Source organism: Sinohyriopsis cumingii, chromosome 17 (genome assembly GCF_028554795.1).
Source record: "Sinohyriopsis cumingii isolate HCF-2022 chromosome 17, ASM2855479v2, whole genome shotgun sequence".
Classification (NCBI taxonomy): domain Eukaryota; kingdom Metazoa; phylum Mollusca; class Bivalvia; order Unionida; family Unionidae; genus Sinohyriopsis; species Sinohyriopsis cumingii.
Genome location: NC_142977.1, coordinates 87,044,313 through 87,056,819, shown reverse-complemented (window position 1 = coordinate 87,056,819; position 12,507 = coordinate 87,044,313). Strand labels below are relative to the sequence as shown.

General features: G+C 33.2%; 1 protein-coding gene across 2 annotated transcripts in view; it reads left to right on the top strand.

Moving 5' to 3' along the window:
• Positions 1 to 12,072, top strand: part of LOC149779374 (uncharacterized) — a 58,567-nt gene extending 46,495 nt beyond the window's left edge. Inside the window, exons 13-15 of one of the 2 annotated variants that reach the window (XM_089940006.1) lie at positions 997 to 1,111; positions 9,738 to 9,894; positions 11,109 to 12,072. In XM_089940006.1, the coding sequence (XP_089796132.1) occupies positions 997 to 1,111; positions 9,738 to 9,894; positions 11,109 to 11,123 (287 nt within the window). In that variant the 3' untranslated portion in view covers positions 11,124 to 12,072. Of the gene's footprint in view, positions 1 to 996; positions 1,112 to 9,737; positions 10,981 to 11,108 lie in introns of those variants that run through there. The other variant, XM_089940005.1, reaches the window with a different exon arrangement.
• The last annotated feature ends 435 nt before the right edge of the window (positions 12,073 to 12,507 follow it).

The window sequence follows — 12,507 nt, the reverse complement described above, 5'->3', positions numbered from 1 at the left end:
TTCTAATGCATTCTGTTTGACAGTTTTAAGACATCATGGTATCTTTCTTAATCAGATATTTTTATAATTGACACTAGACTATATCAACTTTTGGCTTGTTGATCAATCAGTTTTTCGATTGATCTAACTGTGTATCACACTAATAACCCCAGCTAAAGCAGATTTTGTTGTTATATTCTGTCACGTTACTTTTCTTTGAATGAGTGTGTTTATTCATTACAAAACTCAGATACTTAGAGAAATGTGCATGTAATGTGCAATAATTGAAATGCAACATCTTTAGATATTTTAAATTCATAATTAATTCTAAATGCAGTCTTTGTTAGCTTCTTCTGCTGTATAGTTTGATTGGGTAATAACTGTTGGAGCTGTTATGCAAACTAATGTTGATTTTCAGTATATAATAATGTAAAAATCTCCTCTCCAGTTTTTGGCTATAGTTAGTTTTCACACTCCTGTTTGAAAAGGGATGAAACTTTCTGGACATCAAAAGCCTTCTTAGTAAAATAAAATTGTGTCACCGTTCATTTTGTTTTCGATTTGCTTTTTTAACTTTGATTTTTTGGTGAGACTTTTAACTAGAGGAGAATGTACTTTGAAATTATACTTTATATAAACTGGTCATATCAAGTTTGACATGTTGAAATATACTGATAAGACTAGTCATATCAAGTTTGACATGTTGAAATTATACTTTATGTAGAGCTAGTCAAATCAAGTTTGACATGTTGAAATATACTGATAGAACTAGTCATATCAAGTTTGACATGTTGAAACATACTGATAGAACTAGTCATATCAAGTTTGACATGTTGAAATATACCGATAGAACTAATCATATCAAGTTTGACATGTTGAAATATACTGATATAACTAGTCATATCAAGTTTGACATGTTGGAATAGTTTTTTTTTTAGCCCTCAGTGTCTGGTAACACATGAGAAAGAAAGAATTGCTGTGAATTTTACGATCCATTGACCTTAAATTTTATTCCAGGTGGTGCTTTTGCTACGCCCCCAGTCTGGTTGCAATGGGCAAAATATGTTTCTTATTTCTACTATGGATTAAACGCCTTCATCCATCTAGAATTCAAAGAAGCTGCACCTATTCCGTAAGTACTGACAGGCATTAGAACAGTAGTGTAGCTCTCATTTATATGATCATTGGGTTAGAGAGAAGATTTACCAATTGTTTATCTCATTTTCTTTTTTTAATTTCTCTGAATTGGAGTCATTTGAATTATATGCTAGAAAAAGGCCAAGAAACAAGGATGTACCAAAGCAATTTTCCACTCATCCTTGACTACAATTTCCCCTCAACCTGCAATTATTTATAATGTTTATTAATTGACATAAATTTGAGACTTGTGTTGGTAAATATTATCTCACAATATGCAAGAACATGTATGAAAACCAGCAGAAAGCCGAATGTAAAACATAAAAACAACTTTAAACATCCTCTGTCTCAAAAGATGAGTGTTTGTCCGTATTTATAGTGTGGCTTTATTTCAGGGAATATACATGAAAGTGGTATTATATACATTCACAAAAAAGTATAATGCAATGTGACATATTGAAAACATTTAAAACCGAACAGGACATAATTTAATGCATGAGGGGTATTTGAAAATTCTGAATATTTTTTTATAACTTTCTTGTTTCTTTGCACCTGTCAATAACTAAACCAAATAACATTTTATATAATATACGGCTGCATGTGCAGCATGCATGACATCTGCTGATATAGGCATGTGACGTAACATGGGTTAATGACAGTAAACTAAAAATGTCGGAGAAGGAAAACAATTCTGCTACTGTGCAAAGAACATGCAATACAGCCCAAGTCCTGTTAGGGTACATTCTGACTGATATCAACATGCAATACAGCCCGAGTCCTCTAAGGGTACACTCTGACTGACGTCAAGGCCAACATGGATGAACTTTGAAGATGTCATTTTCTGTCATATTGTACAATTTTAAAGTGATTTTGTTGTTCTAAAAATGGTTGCAAATCCATGGAGGAAAACCCATGTTTTGGAAGACTAACTTTTATGTGATTTGAGAGCAAAAATTGACTGTTTTAAAAGGGGAAATTTATACAGATGCTTGATATACTGTGCAAGATATTTTTTGTTCTCGTATGCATTAACTCGGCAACTGTTTTTAATATAATGAAGAATTATTTGAAGCTCAGAAGGGATTTTGAAGGATGGGTCCCAGTTTTTTTGAAGGCTGATGAAAAAATAAATTTTGTATACCCCCAAACACTTGAGCTAATCTGGCTGTGCTTGTGCATAGGGCATGGGGTAACTATCGGCATGGGGTAAGGGGTAACTATCGGTATTTGGTAACTATCGGAACTTGTGCCTTGGGTAACTATCAGAACTTGTGTCTTGGGTAACTATCAGAATTTGTGCATGGTATAACTATCAGAACTTGTGCTTGGGGTAACTATCTGAACTTGTGCATGGGGTAACTATCAGAACTTGTGCATGGGGTAACTATCATAACTTGTGCATGGGGTAACTATCAGAACTTGTGCAATACTGTTTCACATCTGTCAGATATGAATGTGATTTTGTTGTAAATTGTTTGACGTCTATTGTTGTTATTCTTTACACTGCAGAGTGCAATGATACTGAATTTCTTATGATACCTAACCAAGTATATTGCACAAACTGTAACAGAAATAAGGAAATGAATGTGTCGGTACCCTCCCAATTACCATAGTATTGAAAGATTTATAAAAAATAAGATTCATTGTGCCAAATGTACTTAAAATTAGTCCAATAGAATTTTCTGAATTTTTTCATTGATTTACATAGAGGATTCCTTAGTATGCAGATGAAAACCAATTTGACAAGAGGGTCCACAAACATAGACTGCACTATAAGCGAGGGCATGAGTAACCGAGAGACCTCTAAAAATTGAAAACAATTCACTTTGACATTGAAGAAACCATTGGGGAGGGCGGCATTAGGGAACTGGGCTGTTTAATGACTGAATCCTCATTTTACAATCACATCGATAATAATTGTTAATAACACACTTTTTCGAATGAAGTTGTTTGTTATTCAGTATAAATAACATTTATTTTCAAAATGTCCAGTATGTGAAAGATCATTCCAACTAGTTTCAACAACCATCACGTGTACACGAAATCTGTGTATAATGTCACTGCTTTTTGTTTTCTTGATGAGTCTGGTTCCCATAATGATGTTTATTAGTATCCTGCTAAATCGGGAGTCAGCAGAGCAGGGAACTAGACTAACTGTTGATACACCACCGAACAAGATTCCTTTCTTTCAAAAATAGGCAACATTTATTTCATGAGACAATCATCTACATCGAAACTCCATTTTTTTATTGTTCAATTGGTACAATATTGATGTCATGAATTCATTGGAAGTGATAAGTGCCAGTTCAAGAATTCTTTGAAATTTGCTTGCCAACAATGGTCTGTATATGTGAAATCAAGCTCTTTATTTTATGAAGTATTCATTTCACTTGGCTGCCTTGCTATATTTGTTCACAGTTATAAAAGAGTTGGTTAATTTAATGTAGTTTATGTCATATACAATAACATTTATAACAGTGTTCAACTGATCAAATGAAGTGAGTTCACCCGACATATGACCAGGGTCACTAGATTTTAAGTTTATATGATTTTTGTGCCTTTTAACTTTTCTTTTATTACACCTCCTTTACTTGATTCAAAAGATATAATTAACAAGATAATACAAATGAGGTCAGCTTTTAATTCAGCCAACAATGCAACAAATATTTCCACAAGTCAGTTCTCAAAACATGGTCGGAACTTAATTAGGTTCACAGAAAAATGCTTGCGGACATAGTTGTTATGATAGATTTACACATTTTATGTTTAATTACAAGAGGAGACATTGCATTTACAACAATTACACTTAAAAGGAACTAAAAGATAGAACTAGAACACAAATTTCAATTGATAAACATTGAATTTTTATTTATTTATTAAAGTACTGCCTCCACTCGGTGTAAGTGACATTTTCATTGATCGAAATTTCCTTACATATCATTAATTGCAGTGTACTAGGAATGTCATTTGGAAACAAATGGAAAAAATTCATGACCTATTTTTAAATTTGATATTTCACAATGTTGATTGAAATTTCCAGGTCCTATCTACCGTTTTTTGACAATAAAATGAGCAATTTATCAAAGTTTCCGCTACCAATTTTGATCACAATTTTCTTCAAGTTCAAAAAAATTTACCCCTTGATAACTTGATACCACCAGTTTGCACTATGGACTTGAATTTGCTAAATTACATCAAGCTATCAAGGGCAAACAAATGCAATTAGTAACCACCAGTTTGCACTCTGGACTTGAATTTGCTAAATTAAGTTATCAAAGGCAAACAAATGCAATTATACCACCAGTTTGCACTCTGGACTTGAATTTGCTAAATTACATCACATTCTGAAAGACAAACAAATGCAATTATACCACCAGTTTGCACTCTGGACTTGAATCTGCTAAATTACATCAAGTTATCAAAGGCAAACAAATGCAATTATACCTCCAGTTTGCACTATGGACTTGAATTTTCTAAATTACATAAAGTTATCAAAGGCAAACAAATGTATTTATACCACCAGATTGCACTCTGGACTTGAATTTGCTAAATTACATCAAGTTATCAAGGGCAAACAAATGCAATTAGTAACCACCAGTTTGCACTCTGGACTTGAATTTGCTAAATTACATCAAGTTATCGAAGGCAAACAAATGCGATTATACCACCAGTTTGCACTCTGGACTTGAATTTGCTAAATTACATAAAGTTATCAAAGGCAAACAAATGCAATCAGTAACCACCAGTTTGCACTCTGGACTTGAATTTGCTAAATTACATCAAGTTATCAAAGACAAACAAATGCAATTATACCACCAGTTTGCACTCTGGACTTGAATTTGCTAAATTACATAAGTTATCAAAGGCAAACAAATGCAATTATACCTCCAGTTTGCACTCTGGACTTGAATTTGCTAAATTACATCAAGTTATCAAAGGCAAACAAATGCAATTATACCACCAGTTTGCACTCTGGACTTGAATTTGCTAAATTACATAAAGTTATCAAAGGCAAACAAATGCAATTAGTAACCACTAGTTTGCACTCTGGACTTGAATTTGCAAAATTACATCAAGTTATCAAAGGCAAACAAATGCACTTATATCACCAGTTTGCACTCTGGACTTGAATTTGCTAAATTACATAAAGTTATCAAAGGCAAACAAATGCAATTAGTAACCACCAGTTTGCACTCTGGACTTGAATTTGCTAAATTACATCACGTTCTGAAAGACAAACAAATGCAATTATACCACCAGTTTGCACTCTGGACTTGAATTTGCTAAATTCCATAAAGTTATCAAAGGCAAACAAATGCAATTATATCACCCGTTTGCACTCTGGACTTGAATCTGCTACATTACATCAAGTTATCAAAGGCAAACAAATGAAGTTATACCTCCAGTTTGCACTCTGGACTTGAATTTGCTAAATTACATCAAGTTACCAAAGGCAAACAAATGCAATTAGTAACCGCCAGTTTGCACTCTGGACTTGAATGTGCTAAATTACATCAAGTTATGAAAGACAAACAAATGCAATTATACCACCAGTTTGCAATCTGGACTTGAATCTGCTAAATTCCATAAAGTTATCAAAGGCAAACAAATGCAATTATATCACCCGTTTGCACTCTGGACTTGAATCTGCTAAATTACATCAAGTTATCAAAGGCAAACAAATGCAATTATACCTCCAGTTTGCACTCTGGGTTTGAATGTTCTAAATTACATCAAGTTATCAAAGGCAAACAAATGCAATTAGTAACCACCAGTTTGCACTCTGGGCTTGAATTTGCAAAATTACATCAAGTTATGAAAGACAAACAAATGCAATTATACCACCAGTTTGCACTCTGGACTTGAATCTGCTAAATTACATCAAGTTATCAAAGGTAAACAAATGCAATTAGTAACCACCAGTTTGCACTCTGGACTTGAATTTGCTAAATTACGTCACGTTCTGAAAGACAAACAAATGCAATTATACCACCAGTTTGCACTCTGGACTTGAATCTGCTAAATTACATCACATTATGAAAGACAAATGCAATTATACCACCAGTTTGCACTCTGGACTTGAATTTGCTAAATTACATAAAGTTATCAAAGGCAAAAAAATGCAATTATACCTCCAGTTTGCACTCTGGACTTGAATTTGCTAAATTTCATAAAGTTATCAAAGGCAAACAAATGCAATTAGTAGCCACCAGTTTGCACTCTGGACTTGAATTTACTAAATTACATCACGTTATGAAAGACAAACAAATGCAATTATACCACCAGTTTGCACTCTGGACTTGAATCTGCTAAATTACATCAAGTTATCAAAGGCAAACAAATGCAACTATGTGTCCAGTTTGCACTCTGGACTTGAATTTGCTAAATTACATAAAATTATCAAAGGCAAACAAATGCAATTATACCACCAGTTTGCACTCTGGACTTGAATTTGCTAAATTACATCAAGTTATGAAAGACAAACAAATGCAATTATACCACCAGTTTGCACTCTGGACTTGAATCTGCTACATTACATCAAGTTATCAAAGGCAAACAAATGTAATTAGTAACCACCAGTTTGCACTCTGGACTTGAATTTGCTAAATTACATCAAGTTATCAAAGGCAAACAAATGCAATTATATCATCAGTTTGCACTCTGGACTTGAATTTGCTAAATTACATAAAGTTATCAAAGGCAAAAAAATGCAATTATACTTCCAGTTTGCACTCTGGACTTGAATTTGTTAAATTACATCAAGTTATCAAAGGCAAACAAATGCAATTAGTAGCCACCAGTTTGCACTCTGGACTTGAATGTGCTAAATTACATAATGTTATCAAAAGCAAACAAATGCAATTAGTAACCACCAGTTTTGCACTCTGGACTTGAATTTGCAAAATTACATCAAGTTATCAAAGGCAAACAAATGCACTTATATCACCAGTTTGCACTCTGGACTTGAATTTGCTAAATTACATAAAGTTATCAAAGGCAAACAAATGCAATTAGTAACCACCAGTTTGCACTCTGGACTTGAATTTGCTAAATTACATCACGTTCTGAAAGACAAACAAATGCAATTATACCACCAGTTTGCACTCTGGACTTGAATTTGCTAAATTCCATAAAGTTATCAAAGGCAAACAAATGCAATTATATCACCCGTTTGCACTCTGGACTTGAATCTGCTACATTACATCAAGTTACCAAAGGCAAACAAATGCAATTAGTAACCACCAGTTTGCACTCTGGACTTGAATGTGCTAAATTACATCAAGTTATGAAAGACAAACAAATGCAATTATGCCACCAGTTTGCACTCTGGACTTGAATCTGCTAAATTCCATAAAGTTATCAAAGGCAAACAAATGCAATTATATCACCCGTTTGCACTCTGGACTTGAATCTGCTAAATTACATCAAGTTATCAAAGGCAAACAAATGCAATTATACCTCCAGTTTGCACTCTTGAATCTGCTAAATTACATCAAGTTATCAAAGGCAAACAAATGCAATTATACCTCCAGTTTGCACTCTGGATTTGAATTTGCTAAATTACATCAAGTTATCAAAGGCAAACAAATGCAATTAGTAACCACCAGTTTGCACTCTGGACTTGAATTTGCAAAATTACATCAAGTTATGAAAGACAAACAAATGCAATTATACCACCAGTTTGCACTCTGGACTTGAATCTGCTAAATTACATCAAGTTATCAAAGCAAACAAATGCAATTAGTAACCACCAGTTTGCACTCTGGACTTGAATTTGCTAAATTACATCACATTCTGAAAGACAAACAAATGCAATTATACCACCAGTTTGCACTCTGGACTTGAATCTGCTAAATTACATCACATTATGAAAGACAGATGCAATTATACCACCAGTTTGCACTCTGGACTTGAATTTGCTAAATTACATAAAGTTATCAAAGGCAAAAAAATGCAATTATACCTCCAGTTTGCACTCTGGACTTGAATTTGCTAAATTTCATAAAGTTATCAAAGGCAAACAAATGCAATTAGTAGCCACCAGTTTGCACTCTGGACTTGAATTTGCTAAATTACATCACGTTATGAAAGACAAACAAATGCAATTATACCACCAGTTTGCACTCTGGACTTTAATCTGCTAAATTACATCAAGTTATCAAAGGCAAACAAATGCAACTATGTGTCCAGTTTGCACTCTGGACTTGAATTTGCTAAATTACATAAAGTTATCAAAGGCAAACAAATGCAATTATACCACCAGTTTGCACTCTGGACTTGAATTTGCTAAATTACATCAAGTTATGAAAGACAAACAAATGCAATTATACCACCGGTTTGCACTCTGGACTTGAATTTGCTAAATTTCATCAAGTTATCAAAGACAAACAAATGTAATTAGTAACCACCAGTTTGCACTCTGGACTTGAATTTGCAAAATTACATCAAGTTATGAAAGACAAACAAATGCAATTATACCACCAGTTTGCACTCTGGACTTGAATCTGCTACATTACATCAAGTTATCAAAGGCAAACAAATGTAATTAGTAACCACCAGTTTGCACTCTGGACTTGAATTTGCTAAATTACATCAAGTTATCAAAGGCAAACAAATGCAATTATATCACCAGTTTGCACTCTGGACTTGAATTTGCTAAATTACATAAAGTTATCAAAGGCAAACAAATACAATTATACCTCCATTATGCACTCCAGACTTGAATTTGCTAAATTACATTAAGTTATTAAAGGCAAACAAATGCAACCAAAGCACGAAGGAAAAGGGCAGTTTGCCTAGAAAAGCAGGGCCAATTTCAGATGAAAACATTGAAACTTAATAGAAATCTGGCAACAAGGTGATGCAGCACCTAAAAACCTTTCAATACATTCTGGTTTTTAAATACACTTTACTTTGAGTGGATTGGCATTATATTAAGATATGTGTTGGGTGAATGTATAATACAAAGAAGGCTCAGAGAGTCAGATGTACCTTGAAGTTTCTGATAAGACAAATCAAAATGATAATGGGTCCTAACCGAAGATATGGAAGAATTATTAAAAGCCAAAATGTGGCAAAGCATGAAAGTCAGAACAATGCTCTGTAAGGATGAATGTCTGATGGTGTACTGCGATGCACACTCTGACCCTTGTACGTATAAACTAACACAAGACATGGATCTTGCACACCAGGACAAGCATGGTTTCAGTGTCAACCAAAAGTTAATAATGACAAATATAATCTCAAATGGGTATTGATTTAAAAACTCCTTTAATAATTTTAATATTAAATCATTGTCCATTGGAGATACTCTTTATTTTGCTTAACACAGTAGTCATGTGATAAAACGACATTTGCCACACTTTTTGCTGATTTGTTTATTTTAAATGTTTGTGTGATGAACAACTAATGTACCTTTATTTTTCTTAATCACCTAAGCATATGTACATTATTTGATCTACCAAATATCTCTCCACACTCCATCCTTCCCTCTATTTTTCCTGACTATGATGTACATTTTTCAAATGTCATTATCTTGGTGTTCATTTCTTTTCTTCAAAGGAACACAGCCTTGAATGATTTTACTCCACAATTTTTTTTCTCTTTAATTATTCTTTCAGGTGTGATCCAACAATGAGCTTGATTCCTATTTGCTCTATGGTGGATCCAGCCAGTAATTCCACAATGACTCACTTTCCATCTGATGTAGTGCTGTTGATGCAGAATATTTCATGGCCGCTATGGAATTACATTTGTGTACTTTTTGTTGTCATGGTGGTAATGCGATTACTATGGTATATTATCTTACGGCGCAAGAATCCACAAGTATAGGCAAAGAATACATAGAGAACAGTCATCTTATGCTGACTATTACCTACCTGCTCTAGGAATCATAAAGATATAGTCGTTATCTGAACTTTGATCTCTTCTACACTATAACTGAACCAGAAAAAAGAGAAATTAAAACATATAGCTAGTTCCGTTTTGGAAGCAGCTGAAAGGACTTGTTATCATAAAATTATGAGATGTCACATATGCTTCTCTTGTTTAAAATCTATATTTTCATTGCTATCTATACAGATTTTGAAAGGACCCTAACACAATTTTGTGTTAAGGTTTATTTTGTTTCAGTGTCACATGGGTCATGCATTTTTTTGTACATATGCCTTTGTGATTATAAGTGCTTTAATGTATTAATTTCCATGTGATAATTCTTCAATGCAAAACATACTTTGCTTGTGGGTGGTGTTTAAGAAGAAGCAGTTGAGTTAAAAAGTCAATATTTGAGACTAAAAACCAAAATGTGTTATGTAATGGTTTTAAACTCCACCAGACTTGAGGAGTTAAATGAGATGAGTAGATTTCATATCCTTAAAAGAGCAAAAGGTGATTTTAAATTGTTTCATGGAAATCAGCAAGGAAAGGAAAAACATGATTAAATAGATACTATGTGTAATCTTAAGAAAAAAAAACTAGTATAGGTCGGTGGGAGTAGGAGGAGGATTAAACTTATTCATAAAGACCAGCTGGTTCAAGCTGAAGAATTAATATTACCATGATGATAAAAGAAAAATTTGGTTTTTGTAACATGCTTGCCCTTCACTTTTGTTCTTGGTGGTGTTGATGATGAGTATAGGGTCAGATAATGCATCTAACTCAGGTCAGAAAGACTCTAATGAGCTCAGTGAATGATCTAGGTTTAATAGTGCCATATTATTTTTTGTTTTAAAGAAAAGCATTTTCAGGAGAAAGTTGAATTCTTCTTTTAGAAAAGACTTTTTGACAATTAAGTTGCTCATTATGTTTGATTCCCATGCTATTTGCAATCATTGAGCTTATTATATCAGGTCATCCAAACCAAATCATTTGATGGCAGAGCATCCTCTGTGATAATGCATGGTAGTAGTGTTAATTCCCTTTGATTCTTCTTTTATTTTGGTACACCATCTTAACTTAAATATTTGATGGAAATATATTTCTATATCTTTCAGTTCCAGAAGGAGTGAAGTTTAGAATGATGCATTTTTTCAAGGACTTAGTGTCATTTGTTGCAGAACTTAATGCCTACAGATACCATTTGCATTGTTTGAATTCAGTCATTTTAAAGTTTGTGCCATGTTTGGCTGACATATTTTCATCACCAATTTAGTGATTTGTGTGTGGTTTGAATTGTTTTTAATTAAAGTGTGTATGTATGTATATATGTTTGTGTGTGTGTGTGTGTGTGTGTGTGTGTGTGTGTGCATGGATGCATGCATGTATGTATGTATGTACATACATATGTATGTATGTATGTGTATATGTATGTGTATGTATGTGTGTATGTATGTATGTATGTATGTGTGTGTGTGTGTGTATGTGTGTGTATGGTTGCATGCATGTATGTATTTATGTACATATGTATGTATGTGTGTGTGTGTGTTTGCATGCATGTATGTGTGTGTGTGTATTTATGTATGCATGCATGTATGTATGTACATATGTATGTATGTATGTATGTATGTATCCATACCCGTATGCATGTATTTCAAGGGTACATGTAAACATTGATTGATTGAAATGCATCTGATTTGGGGTTATTTGAGTCTGGTGGATCATTCAGTCATTAAGAACAATTCAAACATTATTGGTTGTTGTACAAAATGACAAAATGATTGGATCATACATTAGTACAAAACAAAGATTGTCTCCCTTACAGTTAGTTATTATGATTAGAAACTGTTAACATGCATTGTATCTATTACAAAAATAAGATTAATTCCTAATGTATTTAGTTCAATGCTGTACAACACACACACACATACACACACACACACACACACTGGACAAGGGAGAGGGAGTGATATTGTTATATCTGTGCTAACTGAATCTCAATGTTTGCTTTTAGTATATGTCACCTTGTATATCACACCTGAAAATATGCAGATATAGAATACAATACAAGATTTAAATATAGTGAGAAAGTTGTAATGGTTCCTACTGTTCCCAAATTAGCACAAACATTTATTTCCTATCCAATATGACCTTAATATATTTGTCTAATGTATACTATTTTTTGCAGAAATTTTTAAAATCACTTATGGGTACATCCCTTTCTTTGGTAGGAATTTATGAAATAGTGGTAAAAATAAAAAAAAATAAAAATGTTTCCAAGTAGAAATGCTCTACATCTGTGTCTCCAAATAAACCATTTTAGGAGAACTATTTTCCATACATCTCATAACCAGTGAGAAACATCATTCCATAACCTATTACATTGCATTCCATAACCTATTACATTGCATTCCATAATCTATTACAGTAATTCCATAATCTATTACAGTTACAAAATTCCATAACCTATTACATTGCATTCCATAGTCTATTATATTCCATAATCTGTTAATTACA